At 38.8% G+C, this 24,570-nt stretch overlaps 1 protein-coding gene across 6 annotated transcripts in view; it reads left to right on the top strand.

Moving 5' to 3' along the window:
- Positions 1-24,570, top strand: part of App (amyloid beta precursor protein) — a 240,611-nt gene that overhangs the window by 82,209 nt on the left and 133,832 nt on the right. For all 6 annotated transcript variants that reach the window (XM_026396151.2, XM_026396150.2, XM_026396149.2 and 3 more), the window contains exons 4-5: positions 20,724-20,836; positions 22,907-23,100. In XM_026396151.2, coding sequence (XP_026251936.1) covers positions 20,724-20,836; positions 22,907-23,100 — 307 coding nt within the window. The remainder of the gene's footprint in view (positions 1-20,723; positions 20,837-22,906; positions 23,101-24,570) is intronic.

Here is a 24,570-nt window from a genome sequence, read left to right as displayed (position 1 = left end):
CACACATGGGAGTGGGGAGGGAAGAACATTTTTGTTGTCGACTTCAAAGATCTTGTAAATGTTCGGAGGTCCGAGCACAGTATTCCAGTGTGATAAAACTAAGAAGTGCTTTTTTTTGTGGACTCAATATCTTTCAGTCTTTTTTTTTTTTGGTACTTGGGTTTGAACTCAGGGGCACTCCATCACTGAGCCACATCCCCAGCCCTTTTTGTATTTTATTTAGAGACAGGGTCTCACTGAGTTGCTTAGTGCTTCGCTTTTGCTGAGGCTGGCTTTGAACTCACAATCCTCCCGCCTCAGCCTCCCAAGCTTCTGGGATTATGGGTGTGCCCGTGCCTGGCAACAACTTTCAGTTTTAATATTGCAAATTCGGTACAGCCAATTTTTATACCACCTCCAGTAGTACTCATTAAAGCATAACTATTTACTTACTTTGAAGGGAAGAGTTAATTATATCAAGAATACTGAAAAAATTAAGAAAAACATTTTTTTCTCAAGTATTTTAAGACTTTTAAAGAAGTTATTTGATGTTTATACTTGATGAAAGAATTGACTAAAAAGTACGTGGGTAGGGAATGTGATTTTTTATAGTTACAAACAGAAAAAGTCACAAATATAAGAAATGACATCAAGACAGCAATGAATCTAAAACCAGAGTGAGAGGTATTTCAATTTCAGTATCAAAGGGTGTTACAAAATGTTCAGATTTTAGTAGCTGACACAGAAATCCCTTAGTATTTGTTTTTCTCTCTAGTCTAGGGATAAATTCTGTTATCTTTCTTTATCACCACAGTCACTGAGTAGCTTCATTCAACTTTCCCTCTTTTCTGTATCCCTTGATAAATTTCACTTCTTGCTGCTGGTGCCTCCCAGGAGGATTCCCTACCTCCCCTCTGCTGTCAGTGAATCTCCGCTTTGGCTTTGAACCCTGATGGTAAAGGGACTTCTCCAGGGAAACAGCTGTGCATCCCTGTGCACAGCAGGTAGTGCAGACTTCAGGGGGAGAGTGGGGAGGGTCCCAAGAGGGGAAGAAATGGCACCAAAGCATTAACTGCATTTTAGGACTGGCTTGGACTTTGCATGGTTTTACATATAGTTCCCTTGAAGAGTTTGGGAAAGATATAGTGATGATGAGTGCATAGAAAGTGAAGCAAATCTTAAAATGGGGCAAGTACTAACTTTTTTTTTTTTTGTACCAGGGATTGAACTCAGGGGCACTCGACCACTGGATCACATCCTCAGCCCTTTTTTGTATTTTATTTAGAGACAGGGTCTCACTGAGTTGCTTAGCGCCTCGCCATTGCTGAGGCTGGCTTTGAACTAGTGATCCTCCTGCCTCAGCCTCCTGAGTTGCTGGGATTACAGGCGCATGCCACTGTGCCCAGCAAGTACTAACTTTTGAAAAAGAGTTAAAAATGTATCAAAAAGTTGTAAAATACAGAATTACATCACTGCTCAATTATGAGCCATTTGGGCATCATGAGATTTATCTGGGCTCACATTTTTGGAGATTTCAGCCCATGATCAGTTGGCCCTGTTACTTTTGGGCTGGTGGGGAAGCAGCATCTAGTTGCCTCAGAGGCACAGGGGCACGTGGTTGGGCAAATCCCAATCACCTCCTGGTGGCCAGGAAGTAAAAGAGAGAGGAACTAGGGGGCAGCCTTCCAGTATCTTCTACAAGGGCATGACCCTGGTGACCCAGCTTCCTTCCACTGGGCTCCACCCCTCAGAGGCTCTACCACTCCCCACAGTGCCACCCTGGACATCAAGCCTTCTCTGTGAGCCTTTCAGGAAGATCCAAACTACAGCACAGAGTCCTCATGCAAATGCCAGATACTTGATAACTCTGTACTGCTACAGTGGTGACAGGAAGGAGGGAGACTCTGGTGAAATTTCACCCTCCATTGTTTGAAGACCTAAAGTGGAAAAATGGAGAAAAGAGCTGTTTAATACAGAGCTGAGAATTACAGGGACAGGGACAAGTAGCAGAAGAAACAGCAAAATGAGAGTATACTTTAAAGTAATACTTCTGTAACCTATAGTGTGCTGTCAGTATAGCGCATCATCTTTGAATATTGGGAGGAAGCTCATGAGAGGGTGATGGGTTTGGAGAAAGTATTACAGTCAGTAGATCTGAGGGCCTCATGAGGAAGGATAGCGCTCTTGGTAGAGAATAAATAGTGCATGGTATCGTAAATGAAGGATGCTTCCCTGCAGTACCAGTAAATTTGGAAATGATTGGTTTCTGTTCAAAATGTAAGCTCTTTGATGAGTGGGACATTTTTTTTAGTCACTGAAAATTTCCCAGAGGTTGTAACATGTCATGACATGTAGTACATACTGTACATACTGGCTTTTTAATTTTTTGTAGCCCTGGAGATTGAAAACAGATCCTCACACATGCCAAGCAAATACCTTATCACTGAGCTATATCCTCAGCCCTTTTTTTTTTTTTGATTTTGAGACAAGAGTCTAGCCACATGGCCTCAAGTTTTGCGATCCTCCTTTCTCTTTCTCCCAAGTAGCTGGGATTACAGGTATGTGCCACTGCACCCAACTACACAGTATATACTTAATAAGCTTACAGCAAATGAATGGAGGATATACTGCATGTTGGAAAAGGGAAGGAAAAGGAAAAGAAGGAATAAAGTAAACACTAGGGAGACAGAAGACATGGACCAGGAATTTCACCTGCCCAAAAGACAGAATTTCTGACATTATGACATGTGTCATTTATTTCAAAACTCTTGTGTTGCTCAGGAGAAAGGGCAGGTTTTGTTGTTTTGTTTTGTTGTTTTATGGTACTGGGGATTGAACCCAGAGGCGTTTTACCACTGAGCCACACACCACCACCCCCTAGCCCTTTTTATTTTTTTTGAGACAGGTCTCATTATGTTGCTTAGGGTCTCACTAAGTTTCTGAGTCTGGCTTTGAACTTTCAATCCTCATGCTTTAGCCTCCTGAATCTCTGAGATTATTGGCATGTGCCAATAAGGGTTAAATAATAAAAGGTTAGACCCCTTTCTACATATGTCTAGTAAAAATCAGTGTACACCTCTGTGTTTAGAGCAAAAACACAATATTAGATTAGTTTTAGTTTTACTCAGTGTCCTGAGCTTTTAAATCTAATGAATAAACATCATTTTAATAGAAACCCACTTTTAAATGTGATTCGAAGTGGTTATATAGATTTTGGAAACTTGAGATTTTTATGTTGCTCCTTAAGAAATGGGATACTAATTACGAATGTCAAACATAATTAACTCCACTCATCCTATTTAAAATAGTGTCTTTTACAAAGTGACTAGATGAATGTGGTGTTTTAGAAGTTATTTGATGTAGATGTAAAGACTTCCCTTCTAAAGTTTAAATCTTTTTATGCCATTAATACTTGGAGGCATTCTCTTGCTTTATTGGTTAGGCACCTGTATTTTCAAGAATGTCGCCCCACTTGAGTTCCCCCAGATCTTTCCCTTTAGTGTTAACTACTTTACCAGAACATGGTGAGGCCTTATTTTTTAAAGTTATTTTTTTGAAAATCTGGATGTCACTGAAAGAAGATTCCTGTATTTACTGGGTGGAATCTGGATCAGCTGGGAAGACAGTTCATTTCTCAGGGCTGCAAGATTCCTATGAATCAGCCTTATAACTCTTGCTTTATTGAAAGCTTAATGCAGTCATAAATCAGGGACTTATGGTATTCTCTATGCAGATTTAATATGAGGAGGCTCAGTGATATTCTCCATATGCCAAGAAATCATCCTAAATTTTATGAATTAAATAACTTGAACGTGGTTTTCTTTTTCCATCTTGTTCCCTTTTTAAGTGTTTGGTCAACGTTCTTGGTCACATCATGAGTACCAGAGCACATATGTGTTTTTTTCAGTTTGGTTCTTTAACCTCATTGTTTCTGATTTGACTTCATGAAGACCTTTGGCCTTCTGACTCTTTATTTAATTCGATCTATCAGGAATGTTTTGTCTTTTCGTCTTTTCCCTATTTTTCAGAATTGGGCCCTCACTCCAGTCAGTTGACCCCACGTCTTCCTTGAATCCTTGCTCTGTCCCTTCAGAGCCAGGCTTCTTGATGTGGTGTCAGAGCACCTGTGTCATCTTCCTGGCCCCAGCTCCTGCCATGGTTGGCTGTTATCAGTCATCCATCCCTTTAAGCCCAGTTGCCTCTGACGTTGTCACATCCTTTGGGTCCTCTCTGTCCCATGGCCTCTCAGTGGCATCCAGCTTTGATGATTGTAGCCTTCTTCCCACATCATCATGCCACCGGTCTGTTTTTCTTTCTGTCTCTCAGGCACATTTTCTGCCTCTTTAAGAAATTGGTATCCCAAGTTGTCATTTTCTCACAAGACACATACTTGCTCCATCAGAGCCGCGGTTTGGCAACAGCCAGTGTTGACCATCCCTGAGTTACCATGAGTTACCAGGAAGAGTTCAAGGTCAGGCCTCTTCCTGTGGAAGCTTCACCAAGAATTCAGGGTTGGTGTGACCCCTGGAGTGTAGGCTCTTACTGGCTTACTGGGACCTTCATCTAAGAGATGCTCCGGTGGATCCTTATCAGTAATGGTAGCTGAGGCTGCAGCTCTGAGGTAGAGTGCTTTTGAAGCTCCAGGGAGGTGCCCTGGTAGGAACTGCAAAAGAAACCAAAACAAAAGAGCACTAATAAGTGATAAATCTGAGGCCTTAGATGTATCATTTTTCTCTGTTGGTTTATTGTTGGATATTATTTGTGATAAAAGCATAGACTTACTCTCAGTCTTTATTAAAGTTTCCTGCACCCTTGATTTCATGCATAAAAATTAATTAGATTTAAATGAACTTAATATAGAAACCCTTCTATTGATGCAGAAATAGACCCCATACTGGGCTCTCACCAGAATCAGTGGTGGTTGTTATTTATTTGCTTTGCTTTGCTTTTTTTCCCCTGCCAGCTAATGACACCTGGTATGCAAGAATAAAATTAGTCAAGATTAAATCCCTATTAAGTATTCATGTGCTGATTTTTAACACATTTTGGCCATATATCATTACATATAGTCTTCTTAAATTTGACTTTTAAAAAGCATTTTAAATCCTTTAACTTAAATATGAAATTTCTTACCCGGTAGGGTTTGTTTGTTTGTTTTTCTCACATAGATGTGGTCTCAGGTTGGAATTATCACCTTAAGCCGTGAGACCTTATACTTGTTACTAAACTGTATAACCAGGAAGGAGAGAGTTAAATTAAATCACTTGAAAACAAAGCACAGAAAACTGCCTAATGTAGGAAGGCCAATTAAAGAATTCCTTAAATGAGTCAAGAATGACAAGTGCCAGAAATTCAGGAAAACACACGTATCACCCATTGTTACAGTTGATGAATGTTGAATTGCACATGAGACTTGATATCAAAGATGCCTTTTGTACTTGGTACAACAGTTGGCTTTTCAGTACAACAGCTCTGTTTTCCCAAAGGGATGGCCTATTATAGATGGCCTTAAAAGTACACATCTTCCAGGGACTTATATAAAACCATCTCCTAAGGGTTTGAGATAATCCAGACAGTTTGAACATAACAATAACAAAAAAATGAATGAACATACAGAATATCCTGCAATGGTATAAGCGGATGAGGTGGGTGCCTCAAAGCCAAGAGAGGAAACTGACCTTTCTCTCCATTTTCCTTCCTTGTAAGTGAACTTGTACACACTCAACTGTTAAATGGGGATTGCTTGAAGCTTAGGTAACAAACATCTTGTGGCCTTGGTTTTGTTAGAAAGTTTGCCCTTCTACCCCCAAATGATAAGTCACTTATACTTTCTTAAGGGAGTCTGCTATCTGGCTCTTCTTACCCAAATGAGTCTTTCCAGCATTCTTCCAAACCACAAAGGTTTTGATATAAAGCAACTCCCATCCTAACTTTAACTTTCCTTTAGTGTACATTTTAGTCATCTTTATCATTTTAAATGAAAGACAGAAACTGTATTATTTGGAAGAAAGAGAGCCCCCAGTACTTATAAGCCTTTATCATTTTAAGTGAAAGGCAGAAACTGTATTATTTGGAAGAAAGAGAGCCCCCTGTACTTATAAGCTCCCCGCCCCATACTTATCATGTTTCCTCATTTCTAAATGTTAAATATAAAACGAGAAATTTGCCTTCTCTAAACTCTTCTCAAGTGCCTTCTATGTTTGATAGAAGCTTACCTTGAAAAACTATTTAAAGCTTAGTTTGATCAAAAGGCTGAACTTCAGCTTGCCTGAAATGCTTGCTTTTCAAAATGTTTGCTCCCTGGAGAGGTAACTGAAGTCTGCCTTTTCATGTGACTTTGGATTGTTGACCTGGAAGACTTTGGGGGTAATGCAAGCAGCTTTGGCATAGTTCCACTGCTTTCTGGTTTGAGTAGGGCCTAGGAAGGAGGGCGGGGCTCACTGTGTACAGAGGGGAGATGTAGTTTGGAGATGTTTGAAGCCTGAATGCACCTTTATTTGATGCCTTGCTTTATTGCTTAAGAGAATTTTAAACTGCTGCATCCATAAATGTGCTGCAGCTTGTAATGATGCATATTTAAATGATTTTGCATCAAACAAATGCATTTTCTCTTTGCCTGGTGTGTAAAATTTGAATGACACTTATGCTGTGTCTGAAGGGAACAGACACTTTCATTATCAAGTTCAGTCAAGCAGAAAAGTAGCAAAGGGAGCAGAAATTTCCATTTGCATCTATGATTGAAGTTGTAGTGATAAAAGAAAATTACTAGGTTGAAAAAGAGCCCTCTTCTCATTCTGCTATATGACGTGGGATTTTGTCAATTTGGAGATCGTTTTTGTACCTCTGGGGAGGCACTGATCAAAAGGCTCAAATTATACATATCCTTTAACTGACCTGCAATATTTCTTGTTGTTTTGTTTTTTTCTAATTATCTAGAAGCAGATTCTGTATCATTTTGTTCTTAAAATTTATTATCCATTAGTTATAAAAAAAAACTATTAGTTTTATGTATGTACAATTATTAGAGATTCATAATACTTTAATTGTAACAGCAGGTGTAGACAGATAACTCAGTTGCCGTCATAGACCACTGCATTAGAGATGTGGATCAGCATTCCAGGGGAATTTTTCTACTAAAAAATAGTTAGAATCGGGCTGGGATTGTGGCTCAGTGGCAGAGTGTTCGCCTAGCATGGGCAGGGCCCTGGGTTCAATCCCTGGCAGCCCACATAAAGACAATTAATAAAATCAAGGTTTTGGGTCCAACTACAACAAAAAAATAAATATTAAATTTAAAAATTTTAAAAAATGGTTAGAATCTACTTTTTGAAGCCTTAATGTAGTTATTTCTTCCTCAAACCTTCTTCTGTATAGGTCCAGAAATTCACTTATTTTAGCTCTCTGAGGGGTGATAAGCCATAGCAAATTGATTTATAGTAATGAAACTCATCCTTGTTTATAAATCTGAATGTCAATTTCTAAGTGCACAGTGGCATGGTAACAAAAAGAGAGATTCTGATTTATCTGGAGATCTATCCCCACTAAAAAGATGGCATGGTTTTTAAAAATCATGACTCAAAGGGATGTAGGTAATTTCTACAAGGTATTTAAAAAAAAGTTTTTTAGTTGTAGATGGACACAATACTTTTATTTTTGTTTATTTTTACGTGGTGCCAGGATAAAACCCAGTGCCTCACACATGCTCGGCAAGTGCTCTACCACCAAGCCACAATCCTGGCCCTCTACAAGGTATTTTTATTGAAGAGCTTGATGAATCGTGATAAAGTATTTTGTTTTTTGTTCTATTAAATATTGAGTTTCTCATCCCTAAATGCTGTTGCAGGTAGAGTGACAGAATTCCGATACTTCATTTTTCTCTGCTTTCACAGAGCTCTGGAAACTTGAAGCAATGGTCTTAATACTTGGTAAAAGACTATGCCAGTTTCAAGTACTCTATCCAAATTTCTTTCTGGCTGGCTCTTTTGTTTAATGCATTGACATCTTTTCCCACTCTTTTTTTTTTTCTTGTCATAAGAGATTTTGACTCCCTGAGGAATGACTCAGTGTTCTCTGGGTGCCTTCCTGAGATTTGGTGAAGTTGATTGAGCACTTGATTTTGGTACGTTTGCTAAAAGCAATACCCTCCAAGTGGAAGTGCCTAGCAAGTGCTAGGAATGCCAAGTCAAAGGTCAGAATTGGAAGAGCAGAGATTGTTGACTCCTTAGGCATGAACAGTACGGCTGGGTGACAGAGTAGGAAGAGCAGAGAGGAGAGGACGGTCTCACTTTATAATCAGAATTATGGAAATGTAGGTGAACGAGAGGAAAGGAGTGATGAGTTTGAAGTGTGTTGTGGAGAAAAGCTCTGCCTGGGTTGGTGGAAGCTGGGGAAGGAGACTGGAGGGAGACGGTGTGAGAGACAACCAGGGAGCTTCAGGGCTGAGACCAGTGTGTGGTTGCAGTTGACCTCAAAAGTAGAGTTGCTGATCGCAGGTTGCGGGAGCGGGGCCAGATGGTGAAGGGTTGGCAAGAACAAGTCAGGGGCTTGAGAGTGGCAGTCCACAACTCTGTGGAGGAGTTTATTCGAAAGTGCCTCTTCCTGTCTTGATTATAGCCTACCTCACACATGGGTTTCTGAATGTGAATGGAAAACACACGCTGTGTATTTTTACCTCCCCATGTGATTTAAGGTTTTGGTAATAACTAGTGGTTCTCTTGCCTCACCGTACATCATCTTGGTTGGTATTTTGTAAGCAATTATGTGGTTGTTTTTTTTTTTTTTTCAATGCCCCATATATAACCCTATTTAATTGCATCTTTAAAAGATTCTCTGGCTTTGACTTTTTAAATAAGATACAAAGAAAGGAAAAAGGGTTAGGAGAAAGCAGCAGCCAGAGGATGCTTGTGTTTTTAACAAACAAAACATAATTTAGGAGGATCCCCTACAGGGTCTGATTTTAGCTCTTTTCTCAAGAAAGGACTGAACTCAGCTGCAGGAGGTTCAGGTTGAAAGGAAGCCTTGTTTCTACATCCGAATTGGTCACATCCCCATAAATGCAAATTACAATATGAGAACTGCAAAAAGTGAAACAGAGGAAGAAGGGTAGTTTGCTTGATAAATGGAGTTAATGGTGATAATAAACAGCATCCTAGTGGTCCACCATTCAATAACTAAAACATCTGCTACTGAAATAACAGAGAATGAAACTAATCGTGCAATCTCAATGTATTCAAATTTAGGATTTATGGTTTTTCTGACTTATCTTCGGCTTTGGATTTTCTCCCATAACCTCAGACCTGTCCACCATCAACTCATCTCTCCTTGAATGAAATTCCTGATCTCTAAAATCTGATGCTAAGTCTGTGCTGCCCGTTGCTGACCACCAGCAACATGTGGCTATTAAATACTTAAACATGGCTCATCCAAACTGTGTCAGAAGTGTAAAACATACAGCATATATAGAAAAATTAGTATAGGAGGAAAATAATAGAGAATGTCTTAGTATGCCTGTATATCAAAATCACTAAATCTGCCCGAGTCATCACATTGCTTTTAAATCTAGAACTCTTTCTACTATATTTTGCAATTCTGTAATTAAACAAATGACAAGAGAGGAGCAATATGGCTTTTATGGATGTGTGAAAAAGCATCAACCCTTAAGATGGTACAAAGCATCCAATCTATGGGACAGAACAGAGCTTACACAAGATACGAAAGACGGTGAAAAACTGAATCCCCCCCCCCCCCCACCAAATGACAAATACTGTATGATTCCATGAAGTACTTAGTCATATGCAAAAGGGAAATGGAATGGTGGTTAGCCAGGGGCTGGGGGAAGGGAGAAATAGGGATTTTTGTTTAACAGGTTCAGAGTTTAAAAGTTTTGCTAGATGTAAAGCATTCTGAAGATGGACCATGGTTGCATGACCATGTGAATGTATTCAACACTATTGAAGCATACACTTAAATTTTATGTCATGTGTTTTACCACAATTATAAAGGAATGAAGAGGACAAACCATTCTAAGTGTATTTATGATGCAGTAAGCTGTAAGATTAAAAACCTTAATGAGACGGGTTGCAATGAAAAATCTTAAATAGACTCTTGCTACCTGAAGGAATAGTTGAATAGCATCACTTGGGAGCTTGTTAGAAGAGTCCCACCTTTGATTTGTCCAATCGGGATCTAAATTTTAACAAGATCCCCAGGTGATGCGTATGCATGATAAAACTTGAGAAGCCCTGTTCGAAACATCATTTCTCAAAGTGTGGTCCATGAGCCACCTGCATCAGAATCACTCTGGGGAGGTCTGTTGGTTCAGGCCCATCCCAGAAGGCATAACAATAAGATCCAGGTGGTGGGGACATGAAACTGCCTCCCGCCCCCATCCCAGGCAATTCGGAAGCTCACTGAAGTTTTAGAGCTTATGATTTGGAAAGATTTAACACAATGGAGATTTTTACTTGTCTTTTAACAGATGTTGGAATTATGACAAGTAGCAAAAAAAAAAAAGGTTTATAATTGGTGAAAAAATGTGTTAGATGTGGGAGTAATAATTAATGCATTCAAAAAGAGTCTATAGAAAAAGCATGTATAACTGTTTTCAGGTTGGCTAGTGAGGAAACTGTCCAGAATTGGAGGAATGTTGTTAACAGTGTACTGAGTACTGAACTTTAGGTTGAGCTGGGGTCCAGCATTGAGCCTTCCTTTGTTAGGAACCCTGCTGGCCTGAGAGTTGCATTTGTGAAGGATGTTGAATTCTAGGACCAGTTAGTTTACATTCCTAAGACAAGGTTAGATTTGCACAGCAGAGACTTTCTTTATTGTTGACATGTGTGTGATTACTTTCAAATTCTTGAAATGTTTAAAAGAATTTAAATACCATATGTTGCTTACACAAATTATTTTTGCTAAGAAAATATATAACTAAGTTCTGTCTAGTTATCATAGATGTCGTAGATGAGAAACCCAGGCTGCTAAATTCTTTTAACCCCTAGTTATTTTCAGCTACAGTGATTTCATGGGCACTGTTTTGAAAGTTACAGTGTGATGTGGAAGCAAATAGATATATGCATTTCTTGTGCATTTTTTTTTGTATAGGCTTTAAAAATTTTTTTAAATAGACTCTTTTTTTTTCTTAAACAGTTTTATATTTACAGAAAAATTGATAGTCTAGGAGTTTCCATAGACTTTTTTTTCCATAGTTTTCCTTATTGTTCACATCTTCTATTAATATATTATTTCTGCTACAATGAAAGAACTAATTTTGATACAGTATCATTAAAGACCATACTTTCCCAGATTCTCTTAGTTTTTGTCTAATGTCCTTTTCCTGCTCTAGGATTTCATTTGGAAAAGCACATTATATTTAGTTGTCAGAACTTCTGAGCCCCCTCTGGGCTGAGACAGTTTCAAATACTTGCCTCCTTTTTAATGACCTTGACAGTTCTGAGAAGTCAGGCATTTTGTAGAGGACCCCTCTGTTGGAATTTTCTCATGCTTTGACTAGAGGCATGGTGTTTTAGAAAGAAAACCGAAGAGGTAAAGTGGCCCTTTCATCACATCATATTAAGGGTACAGGTTATCAACAGGATCTATCATCATCGATATTGAACTTGATCACCTGGTTAAGTACGAACAATCTTTTCCTTCTTTGAAACAAGGTCACTATCCACAACCCACAATTGAGGAGTGGAGATTTACGCTTCACCTTCTCAAGGGCAGAGTGCAATATTTGAAATTCTTGTGCACAGAAATCTGTCTCTGTTTATCCACTTATTTGGTTGATTGAATTCATGGATATTATATCATACTTTGATTTGTAATCCTGTAGTATATTATGTATATGTATACATAAAACATATGTAAATATATATGTGTATGTATATGTGAATGTATATGTATATATATATGTGTGTGATATATGAATGTATATGTATACATATACGCATGTGTGAATGACATATTTGATCATTCCAGCTTTAGCTATTGGAAGGTCTTGAGTTGGCTCTTGTGCTCATTTGACATTCTGTCTTCTCTATATTCCTGCAAGATGCTCTAGGTTCATCTTATGTATTTTTCTGCCCCAGTCTTAGAAGTAGCCAATTTTTCAAAGAGCGCTGGTTCCTTTTATTGGAGAATAGTTTTAAATACGACCAGGACTTTAGGCTTGCTCCTTGCCACTGGAGTGTCTCTGCTTTTAATATCTCAACATTAGAGCAAGGCAGTGTAGTTATCTACTCCCACCGTTATGTTATGAATATCTGTAAATAGTTCTGTGGCTTCCTTTGTCTCTCTCAGCAAAGTACGGGTTCACGTCTCCCACTCCGACATATTGCTGCATGGATCATTGCACCTCCTCCCCTTGCTTATCTTTAAATTCTTACTCCAACAGTGAGAAATCTGGCTTCTGGATACAATATCTATTTACTTTATTGTTCACTTTCAGAATATATGCATAGCAATATCAGAATTGTTAACCCATATCTATGGGAGGCTTTTTAAAAGCAATAAAATTGCTAACATTTCATTTAGTTCCTGTCCTTTTAAATATGTGCCCTTGGTACTGTTTTCATTATTTTAAGACCAGTGCTCTTCACAACATGGGACAAACATTATTTCTGTCAAATACTCCTCCTGCCATTTGTGTATGGATGTGTGTATATATGGATGTGTGTGTGTGTGTGTGTGTGTGTGTGTTTGTGTGACTGAACTCCATTCATTTGAATAAATCTGAAAAGGGGATTTAAGTGAAACTTTCAGTTTTCACTTCTTTTGCTTTTATCTTATCTTGATCCGTGTAGTTTCTGCCATCTGGCAAATAGTTCTCATCTGAAGAAACCCATCTGTCAGTTCTCACTGTTATCTGGTAACAGTTGCAGTGCAGTGTTGGTGACAGCAACAGACACTTTTAAAGAGATGTGGAATTCACTCCTGTGTTCTCTTTGAGGATCCAGTAACTGCCCACACTCTGAAGCAAAAGCTAACAGTTTTATCACATGGAAAGTTGGTTGAGAAGTATTTTGGCCTCTTCTGTAAGTATTCTTCACATCTCTTGAGTACAAAAGCCTCTCCCCGAAATTTTCCCAGCCTATTTGTCGGTGTTTAAAAGTACAGAATACCAGTCCATAAAGAGCAAATTCTAGGAAACATGTTTGTGAAGAAGCTGAAGTGGTAAAATAAAAAAATGCCCAAGTAAACATTTTTTCATCTACAGTTATTTTGATAGACACATATGTAGTAGGGTAGATTTTTAAAAAATACAAAAACCAGGAGGAGTTCTACTTGTGTATGCTTCCATGAAGAAATATTATGAAAGTTTTGTCCAATATTTTCTATCATCTCCAACATAAAGTATCTTCTAGGTGCTGGGAACGTGCAAGATCCTTGGCTATCTCCATTTGATCCTGTAGGTCTGACCTTCAGATGTTATCCAGAGTCTTTCTACTACTCAGTCTCTTTGCTCTCAACTTGATCTAAGACACTGTTCCCTCCCACCTGGATTATTGCAATGGTCCTTACTTGGTCTTCCAGTCTTGACCTCTATGAGGGCATGGACTGAGGAACCCACACCAGAGGCTTCCCATGTGCCTCAGTACTGATTGGAGTGATGGGTTGACCATGTTCCAGGCCCCAGCACACAACCCTGGACCCCTCTCCATCATGCCCTTCTGACAACTCTGGTCTCCCTGCTCTTCTGTGAGCACCAGCTGTGCTTCTGCCATGGGACCTTTGTACTTGCTGCTCCCTCTGACTGGAACAGTCTTCTCTTTGAGTTCTGGATATTTTCTTCACTTACACCAGCCAGTCTTCACTGCAAGGTCTTATTTTTTGTGGTGAGGGCTTCCCTGACCCCCTTATGTAAAATCCACACCCTCCCCAAGTCCTGGTCTCCCTTTCTCTACCTTATCTCTCTGTAATATTTATTACCATGTAGCAAACACTCTATTTTTTCTTTGTCATTTCCCACGAGAATTTTATGTCATTCCATCTTTTTCGTCCCTTCCTGTATTCTCAGCACTAAGAAAAAAGAATGTTCTCACGAAGAGTGAATGCATGTTGGACTTCAGCTGCCCCAGGGGATTCAAGAAACCCCCCTCTCACATCCAGGACCAGGGCCCCATGCAGAAGCCAAAAGTGTTAATGGCTGTGATCCCCCACTCCCGTGGCCTCCTGGGACCCATCCCCACTGGTGTTTTTACTCCTCACTTCAGAGGTGATATTCAGATGTGAAACAGTGCCATTTCATCAACGAGGCTGCAGCTGGAGAGTGACAGTTGAGTGAGAATGAAACCTGTTGCCTTCAGTAGGTGCGTAATAGGTGATCAGTAAACGAGGACAAGTAGCTGTTGCTGCTCTTATCACTGTGACTATTAATATTATTAATATGACAAGTGGTTGATGAATGGATACTGGGGAAAAGGATAATAATAATAATTTTACTGATCACCTTTGCTCTGGGCACTGAGTACTTCATGAAGATTAACTCATTGAATTCTTCCAGCTCTATCATTTATTACAAATGTGACCTGGGTTGGTTGCATATTCTCTCATTCTCATCTTCTTTCATTGTAGCTGTATGCAGAGTACTCACGGCAGTGCCAGGCACGTAGTTCGGTTACTAAAGAGCTCTTGATGTCTCACTTTCATGAGCCAGATCTTAGCCCTACACAAGGAAACAGAGACTTTGCCTTTCTTCAGTAATCCCAATGCCAGAACATTCTCCCCCTCTCCAGAATCATCTTTAATTCTTGAGAGTAAGGAAGGGAAGCCAGGCCTTGGGAAGAAATCCAGTGTTATAGTTTACATGTGAGGTGTCCCCCAAAAGCTTATGTGTGAGACAGTGAGAGAAAGTAAAGAGGTAATGTGGACTATGAGGGTCTTAACCCAATCAGTGAATTAATCCTGTGATAGGGATTAACTGGGTGACAACTGAAGGCAGGTGGGTTTGGCTGGAGGAGATGGGTCATTGGGGGGAGGGCATGCCCTGGGGTATATATGTTGTCCCTGCAGAGTGGAGAGTCTGTGCTTTCTGATCAGCATGTCTGGAACTGCTTTCCTCCACTACACCCTTCTACCAGGCTGTTTAGCTTCACCTGAGCCTCCAAGGAATGGAATCAGTCATCTATAGACTGAGACCTCTGAAACCATAAACTCCAAATAAGCTTTTTCTCCTCTGAAATTGTTAGGTTTTTTTGGTCATAGCAGTGAAAAAGCTGACTGAGGGCTAAGGTTGTGGCTCAGAGATAGAGCGCATGCCTAGCACATGTGAGGCACTGGGTTCGGTTCTCAGCACCACATAAAAAAACAACTAAATGGGGCTGGGGATGTGGCTCAAGCGGTAGCGAGCTCACCTGGCATGCATGGGGCGCTGGGTTCGATCCTCAGCACCACATAAAAATAAAGATGTTGTGTCCACCAAAAACTAAAAAATAAATGTTAAAAAAAAATTCTCTCTCTCCCTCTCTCTCTCTCTTAAAAACAAAACAAAAAATGAAACAAAGGTGTTGTGTCCATTCATCTACAACTAAAAAATAAATTAAGTTAAATTTAAAAAAAAAAAAAGATGACTGAAACATCCAAAGACTTCAGATTCATTCCCATAATTCTTGCCACCCACTCTGGTCCTTGAGAACTTATAGAAACATCTTTTTTCAATCTGAAATCTCCCGTGCTTTGAAGAACACATGTGAGGCTTGGAATGTTTTAGATCAATCTATTCAAAACCTAGTCAGACTCTCAAAAATTTAGCATTTAGTTTTAAGAAATTTTACTCATTCTTCTCATACCTATTCCTTTTCTCTTTTTTTCCCCCGTGTGATAGATTGGGGGTTTCCTATGTTTCTAGTAATAGCACTTTATACTCTTAATTCTGTCTTCCTGGAATCATCTATCCTTTGAAGAGGCAACATAAAGAAATTTTAAAATACATTCCTATCTTTGAATTCTCTAGTACTGGAGACTCTGCCACTTGCCTGTTTTATATGCATTCCCCTTTTTCCTTTTTAAGAGAATTCTAAATTTATTTTTAGGGCTAACATTGTGCTCAACTGAAAATACTTTCACAGATTGCCTTGTAGCCAAGTGTGGGCAGATAACGCATTCAAGCCATGTCCAGTGTTGGTGGGAGTCACTGGGAAAAGTCCTTCCCAAGAAACATCACAAAGTTTCATTAGGGGCAAGACAGACAAAACCTTTAACTCTTGGTCTGTTCTACTTGCTTTCTGCCTGGCACTTAGACGTGAAAACTGAAGTTTCCAGGGCCATTTTGTGATTCTGAGCATGAGATCAAAAGTTGCAGTACAAAAAGATAGGGACAGGCTGGTCCATAGCACCCAGCCTCAAAATTGCTTCTTATATAAGATAAGTAATCCAGCTAGTAGTGTGTTTAAGCCACCGTTTAACATGGAATACTCTATACAACCGAATGCTTACTCACTAATTTAGATCTAGTTTCATTGTCAAACTGACCACATTGCGGATTATGACATTAAAGCATTTCACAGTCTCAAAGCAAATCTGCTTTTATGAAGGCCAAAGGAAATTGGCCAAATAAACCATATTGACCAGACTTTAAATGAGTAAATTGAGTTACCACTCTTGGAGAGCCAGGAGGCCTGGATTTTCAGCTGACTACTATAGCCGACTGTACTTTCTGTACACCAGCCCCTTGACCCGATCTTTTCCCTCCCATTTGCAAAATGGGGTAATTTGAGCTAAACAGTCTTCTCAAAGACTGCCAAAGAGCATGCGGTTGGAGGCTTAAAGAGTCCCTATTAAATTAGGTACCACCGTTTACCTTGCCAAGACATTTCATCCAGGAAGCCAAATCCAGATTTGGGTCATTAACTTGAAAAACTCCCTTTCCAGTGGAATTTGCCTGTGTGTTTGTATGCGTTTTAAATATAAATTTTGAATGAGAAACCAAGTAGTATGGCTGTCAGTGAACATGCATAATGTGTGTTGATGAATTTATCCGTTTGGACATTTATCCACAGGAATATGACTTCTCATTATGATATTTAATTTATTTTTTTCTTTGTTCTCCTTTACCTGAATTCTGTTAATATTTGGGCAGGGGGGGGGGGGATCAGGGATGTAGCTCAGTTATAGAGCACTTGCCTAAAGCTGTGGGTTCAATCTTCTGTACCAAATATAATTTATTTTCATTTGAAAGACCAGACCAAATAAACAGAAAGGTTTACTTTAATAATAAAAGTCATTTGGTTCTATATGGAAACTTTTAAGGTCATCATCAATTTTTTTTGTAAATCGATAAACTTTATTTTTCAGTTTTAGGTTCACAGCAAAACTGAGCAGAAAGTACAGAGTTCCCATATATTACCTATCCCAGCATAAATTATTAAAAAGAATTCTTTTATAATTAGAAAGAGAAAAAATAAACCATGCTAAGCTAAGCCAGTTTGGGAAAAAGGCTTCATTATACTTTTTACCATTCTCAAATTACTAAAATTTTTGTTATAGATTTTCATAATTTAATTGCTTAAAATTTCTGATGGGTAGTATCCTAATATGTTTTCATCAATCCTTCAAGTTGTATAAGCAGCACTTCCAGTGCCAAACCATTTTAATGTTGGAACAGAATGAACCTTCTATTTTGCCGTTAGTTGAAAAGGCTTATAAGATAACCAGTATTCATCCTTTCAAAAACATTCTCATTCCACAGGCCATATATTTCTTAGCTATATGCAATATTAGAAATTTAATGCCATATTTATAATGTTAAATGAAATGTTTTGCAAATTAAAATTTTCATTATGTTTTTATAAAGAGTGAAAAAATGTTTAATTAATGCAGTGCATGTCCTCTTGATAAGCACATTTTAACAGTAAGTATCTATCCATGACTTTGGCTTTGCATTATAATCTGGTCCTCAGCCGATTGACAAAGGGCAAGTGAAACAAGATGTGTGTGGTTTTGTGTTTGTGGTTTTATTGTTTAACTGTCCAGTTTATACCCCAAAAACTTATTTAGGCCAAGGTCCAGAGTGTCTCAAATCTGCTTCTGATAGTCTCATGAACTGATTTACTTTATGTATATATATATATATATATATATATATATATATATTTTTTTTTTTTTCTTTTAGTTGTTGATGGAACTTTTATTTATTTTTATGTGGTGCTGAGAGTTCATCCCAGTGCCTCACACATGCTAAGCAAGCGCTCTTCCACTGAGCCACAACCCCAACCCTAATTTAGTTTTAATAACATTGAGCCAGATGTTTAATCCTTCCAGTATTTTCTTGTAAAGTCAAATCATCACTTATTATTTTGGTCCTTTGCAAATATGACTGAGCAGTGCTAACAGATGAAATGGGCATCTTAAGACACTTCTGTTTCTGGTGGCCTTGGACATTAGGATGACTCAGATGTCAGGTATTCATCCTAGCAGCTAGGGTTGGTTGTGACCTTAGAAACCCCGAGGAGTTCATGTGGTAAAGCCTTATTGGTTTTCAAAGAGATCACTTTTATTTCCACTGTCCAACTCCCCTGAGGTCTTGTAAAAGAAAAATGTGACGTCATTTGCATTATTATGTTACTTTCTTCCTTATAATTTGTTATCTTAATGTCTATCTCTGGAACTAGGTTGCAGTCTCCTGAGATGTGGGTGGCCTTCCACAGGTTTCTTGGCAGGGAATTATCTCCTGGGAAGTGGGTTTATAGGTGGTGACATCATGTGGCCTCTGTGAAACAAGATGCAATGAGGCTTTGCAGCGGCAGCCACTGCCATAGACTAGGCACCCCATAGTCATTGGCTTTTCCCCACCAAGTACCACCTGCAGCCTTAGGGGGTACTGTGTCTCATAATTTATTGTGCTCTATACAATACAATGCTGTGGGCCTCATGGATTGCCTTAAAGAATTAAGGAAAGAAAAGATTCATAACTTTCTCTAACTTACCATTTTCTTAGAATTTTAATCTAAATATTATCTATTAAAATAAGTGCTTAAATATCATGAGATATCCTACATATTTGAGCTAAAAAAAAGCCTGAATTTTAGACCAGGCTCGGTGGCACACACCTGTAATTTCAGCATCTTGGGAGCCTGAGACTGGAGGATTGCAAGTTCAAAGCCAGCCTCAGCAACGGTGAGGTTCTAAGCAACTCAGTGAGACCCTGTCTCTAAATAAAATACAAAATAGGACTGGGGATGTGGCTCCATGATTGTGTGCTCCTGAGTTCAATCCCCAGTACCAAAGGAAAAAAGAAAAAGAAGATTGAAGTTAAAAACAGTGCTATGGGAATGACTCTCCGCCCCCCTTGGGGCCTTTTTGTTCTTTATGTTGCATTTCAGAAAATGTCATATGACATAGTGTGCAAGGGAAAAAAATGCTGTTTTTGCTGGTGTGTGGAACATCTGCATTCCTTACTTAATTAGACTTGTGGGCTTAAATCTGCTACTGTTTGTTTTACCTGAAGGACTGTAGTGGCCTACTTGGTCTCACTACCCCAAATCCATCTTTCACTCAATAACAGTCTATCTGAAAAACAAACTTGAACATGTTATTGCTGTTTAAAACATATTTTTTAAATTTTGTTATCTCCAAAATAATGTCCAAAACCTCATACTTTTCAAAGTTGGAGCCCAATGTATACCCACAGGGACTGGGGGTATAGTGGTAAATGGATAGATTTCGTCCTTCTCTTTATTTCTACGAGGCATTCTGTACTCATACATTCAGACTTATCTCTAATGTTGTTTGTATCTTGAGGTCTATCTCAGTGCACTCAAGCAGATGTGTTCTCTAACTACATTGGCCTAGCACTTTCTTTATCTCTGTTATATGATTGAACTTGTTAATTCATCAATAGATATTTATGACCTACTGTGTGAAGAATTCGTACTAAATGCTGGAGGATACCACAGTGAATAAACCAAACAAAAATTAAGTCCACAGCTTTTTTAATGTGTGGCCACCCTCATTAGAATGTAAATTCATGGACTTTAAGTCATGTCTTTATATTTGTGGTGCCAGCAATGCCTAGACATAATTTGCATGATACACATTTTCTTAAAAAAAACGTAAAAGGACAGTTTTTATCATTTGAGCTAATTTGTTTTATATGTTATGTAAACATATATAAGTACACATGCATATTTAGGTTCTTTTTTCACTTAGCATTTGAAATATGCTAAAATATCTACTAGTTTATAAGCAGATTAAAATGTTTAAGAAAGAATCAGATGACAGTGGTGTGCCCCTGTAATTCCACCTACTTCATCGGCTGAGGTGGAAGATCACTTAAGCTGAGGAGTTCAAGACCAGCCTAGACAACATAGTGAGACCCTGCCTCAAAAAAGGTGGGGGTGAGGGTCCAAGAAAGAGTGGACCATGTTTATATTGATTCTGCTCAAATTGACAGTGTGAGTTTTTGCCTTTCACTAGTTGCTATAATTGAATGGTAATTGATGATGTAGCTCTAAAGCTCTTAGATGATTAATTCTGAAGCAGAAATTCCAATTAAGTCAGGAAAGAGATCATTTATAGACGTAGGAAAATCCATCCTTGATGAACCATCAAGGTTGATGTGCAAGCTACTAGGTTGCTTTGGGGGACCAGACTCCACACAGTAACAGCACTTCAGACCTGATTGCACTGTGTAGGTGTTGCAAAGTTCCCTGAAGTTCATCTAGCCCCATCTTGCCTTGATAATGACCTCTGTGGTAAGACAAGTATGTGCAACCTGAATGACAGGAGGTGCTTTTTCTTTCTTTCAGTTGGTGAGTTTGTAAGCGATGCTCTTCTTGTTCCTGACAAGTGCAAATTCTTACACCAGGAGCGGATGGATGTTTGTGAAACCCACCTTCACTGGCATACCGTCGCCAAAGAGGTACCAATCCATAAGTTCCTTCTTGCAAAGTGAAGATTTCCTGGGATCATGCCTGGTGACAGTTTGGAGGGCATTTTGAGGCAACAGCTTGTTGATAAATAAATTCTTTTAAAAAATCCATAAGATTTTTTTTGAGTAGAGAGCAATTTTCAGTTTACAGCAAAATTGAACAGAAACTAGAGTCCCCTTGTCCCCTCTGTCCACAAACACACTCAGCCTCCCCATCCATGCACATTTCCAAGGAGTGAAATAAGGGCCCTTGAGTTGGATTCATTATGTCTTATAGATTAAAACTGTTATGTTTTATAAATTAAAATGAAACTATAATCTTTAATACTTAGCACCTTAAATTTTACCTCTCCTTAAAATGATTTTCTGTGGTTTTCTTTGGTCCCACCTGAAGTTTTTCCTGATTTAAGCATTGCCCCTACTTTCTGTTGATGACTGAAGCAATAGAACAGGGAAGCAGCCTGTCTGATACCACATGGAAGGTACAGTTAGGACTCGGTTTCCAAGTCATGCCGTCCAGTCCGGCATTCACCAGGCCACTCTGCCACCTCTCTTCCCCCACAAGTGGTGAGTCTGTGGCACCAAACCAGCCCTTTGCTAACTTCTGCTTTTGGCTGAGCCAGCAATAGACACAAAGCAATTCATATGAGATGAACTTTGTAGAATTAGTGCCTTTGAAACTGCTCTGTCCCTCTGTTATAATGTTTTTCTCTCAAAAGTACATAGTTTATTTGTGGCGAGATGATGAGATCAGTCTCCTAGAATTAGGCTCCTTTATCTAGCTCAGATTTGCTCCCCTCCTCCTTCCTGGAAACATGGGACATTTTTGATGGTCATAACTAGAGGGGAAGTGCTACTGGTGTGTTGTCACTGGCAACACTGAGGTCAGGGCTTCTGCCGAACATCTTACAGTGATCAGAACAGCTCCTCAACCCCAAGCACTTATTTGGTACTAAATGTCTGTAGTGCTGAGCTGGAAAAATCTGATCTAGTTCGATTTACCCTTATATCATAGCTTTAAAGCTGTTAGGCAGAAAACACCACTTAAAATTTGGCATCGCCTTCGCCTTTTATAAAATAATATGTTCTGATTCACTGTAAAATAAAACTTACTTTATATAAAAAATGTGTTTTGGAGGTTGAAGAGCTTGCTGAGCTTAAGAAAACCAACCACATAATTTGAAGCCCAGTTCTCCATCTGATAACCTCATTTTTCATTTCTTCTGAGTTGTCAAAAGAAAAATCCTTTGTTCCTAAGAAACAAAAATGACTCATAGATTCCTATGAGGTCAAAATGCATTCTGCAATATTGTCACTGTTTACCTAGGCGGTTGAATTATTAATTTCTCCTTTGTCACCAGTAGATGATGTCTGAGCTTTCTGCTACGTTGGATTTGAGCATATTTAGAAAATCCCAGGAAAGCAAAAAGATATTGGAAACAAAATCTCTAGTGACTCTAAGTTCTGATTCAGAGTGGCTGCAGAGATAACTTCTCTTTCTGGGATTGTTACTCTGGGAAGTGAGCCAAGAGAGTTAGAATTTCTGGAATAAGGCTAATCCAAGCGAGAGGAATTTACGTCTGTCCTGGAGGTGGGAATGAGCTGGGGATGTATGAAAGGAACCTTCAGATCTTTCATACACCAATAAAACCAGAAAGCATAGATGTTCTGATGCCTAGCAGCCTTCCTCTGCATTTTCCCAATTGGTTTCCATTCTAATTGTTTTTATGAACCTCTATTGTTTAACATCATGTTCTTCTTAAATAAATGATAAACCTTAAAAAAAAAACAAAAGAATGAATACTGGGCTGGGAATGTAGCACAGGTATAGAGTGTGTGCCTAGCCTCAGTAAGGTGCAGGTTCAGTCCCCAGCACTGCATTTACACACGGAATACCAAACTAGCCCATGCTAAAGACCCTGTTGTAAATCCATTCAAAAAGCAAACTGTTGATTGTTTCTTTTGTCAAATTGGTTCCTAATATTTCAGGTCTGTGTGTTGGGTATTGTGTTTCTTACAAGGAAAAGCATCTGCCTCACGTTCTCTCCTTCCTCTCTGCAGACCTGCAGCGAAAAGAGCACCAACTTGCATGACTATGGCATGTTGCTGCCCTGTGGAATTGACAAGTTCCGCGGGGTGGAGTTTGTGTGCTGCCCACTGGCCGAGGAGAGTGACAGTATCGATTCTGCAGATGCAGAGGAAGACGACTCTGATGTGTGGTGGGGTGGAGCGGACACGGACTATGCAGATGGGAGGTAAGGTGTCCCACCTTGGGCCTCATACATGCTAAAACATCATGTATGTGGTTTTGCATTCATTAATAAATGTGTCTTTATATTTCTCACCAAAAAGATCTCTGCTCACTACTATTAAAGTTTTCTCTTTTGGGAAAAATTATCAAACCCTGGAGTTCTGTTAAAGATTATAGCATGCTATTTAATTTTAATGTAATTGGTTGTGGAGTTAATTTTAATCTCAAGAATTGAGATTAAAATCCCAGTAATATTATAGTAGATCACTGGTAGTTCTAACAGGGAATTGAAATCTAAATGAATACTCTGGCTTTCTCTTTTGCTCTGTAATTTGGAAATATTTTGTAAACACTATTCTGGGATTTTTTTTTCTTTTTCTTTTTTTTGTCAATTATTAATTCTGCAAACTTTTTAAAAGAAAGATTTGATTTGGGGTTTTTGTTGTCTTTGTGGGATTTTCTTTGCCTTTGTCACCATTTTCCTTCATGTTTAAAGTGAAAGGCATTCATAAATGCTAAAGTTCTTTCTCTTCAATTTTGTGATTAACATTTTCATCAGTTTTTCTATGAGATCTTAATCCCATAATTTATTATGAGATTCCCATTTTTAATTGAAGACAAGCTTCTGGAGTAAAATCATAGGATAATAGATGTAGAATCTCTGGATTAGAAATGTCATCTGGGTCAGTTGATTTCTTGCCGTTTCATCCTCCAGAATGTGAGGATTGTGTCACTTGTTTTTCCTCCACTATTCTCTCTGATGTTCCCTAGTGTTACAGATCTCCCAACAGAAGGTTAAATACAAATTGTAAGAATTGCTGTTACACAGTACAAAGTTTTCTAACTTCAGGCAGAGATTTTTTGTGTAAGTGTGGAACACATTTTGTAAAATTTTCAAAATAATTTTGCTATCTGTGTACGCTCAGGAATCTTAGCTGCCTTTTTTTGTCAGTTGGTAAAAGGCTTCTTTTTAGTGGGTGTTGCCTAGTTTTTTTTTTTTCTTTTTTAATGTATTCAGTATAGCTGGACATAAAGCTAAATAACCAAAATAAAAACAAAAAACAAATTTCAAAGGATGAGAGAAAGAAATAAGCAAAAAGCCATCTGTAAGCATGCAAATATTTCTCTGATTTTGTAGAAGCTAAAAGTTAATGACACAATTTCCTTCTCCCAGGGCAGGAAGCCTCATTGATGCAGGATTTGCTTCTGAAAAAGCTTTTGCACTTCTTTGCATGGAATGGAATATTCGGGTTCCATGCTGGATTCTCACACATCTATTCCATGTGCCAGATGCAGGGCATCCTTTGGTTTGGGTCCAATTGCCACTTGGTCTAAAGTGGCGTACTTCTCACTTTTTTCAAAGTAACTCTTTGATAGTTTTCCTAAATTGTAGTTAAATCTGAAAGCTTCAGAGTAGCTTTTAAGAAAAGTCTTTGCACCAGGTCTCTGCCAACATGGTACCAATGCAGCCAGT

Source organism: Urocitellus parryii, chromosome 2 (genome assembly GCF_045843805.1).
Source record: "Urocitellus parryii isolate mUroPar1 chromosome 2, mUroPar1.hap1, whole genome shotgun sequence".
In the NCBI taxonomy this organism is placed as follows: domain Eukaryota; kingdom Metazoa; phylum Chordata; class Mammalia; order Rodentia; family Sciuridae; genus Urocitellus; species Urocitellus parryii.
Note: the sequence above shows the minus strand (reverse complement) of the source record. Positions and strands in the feature narration are given on the sequence as shown.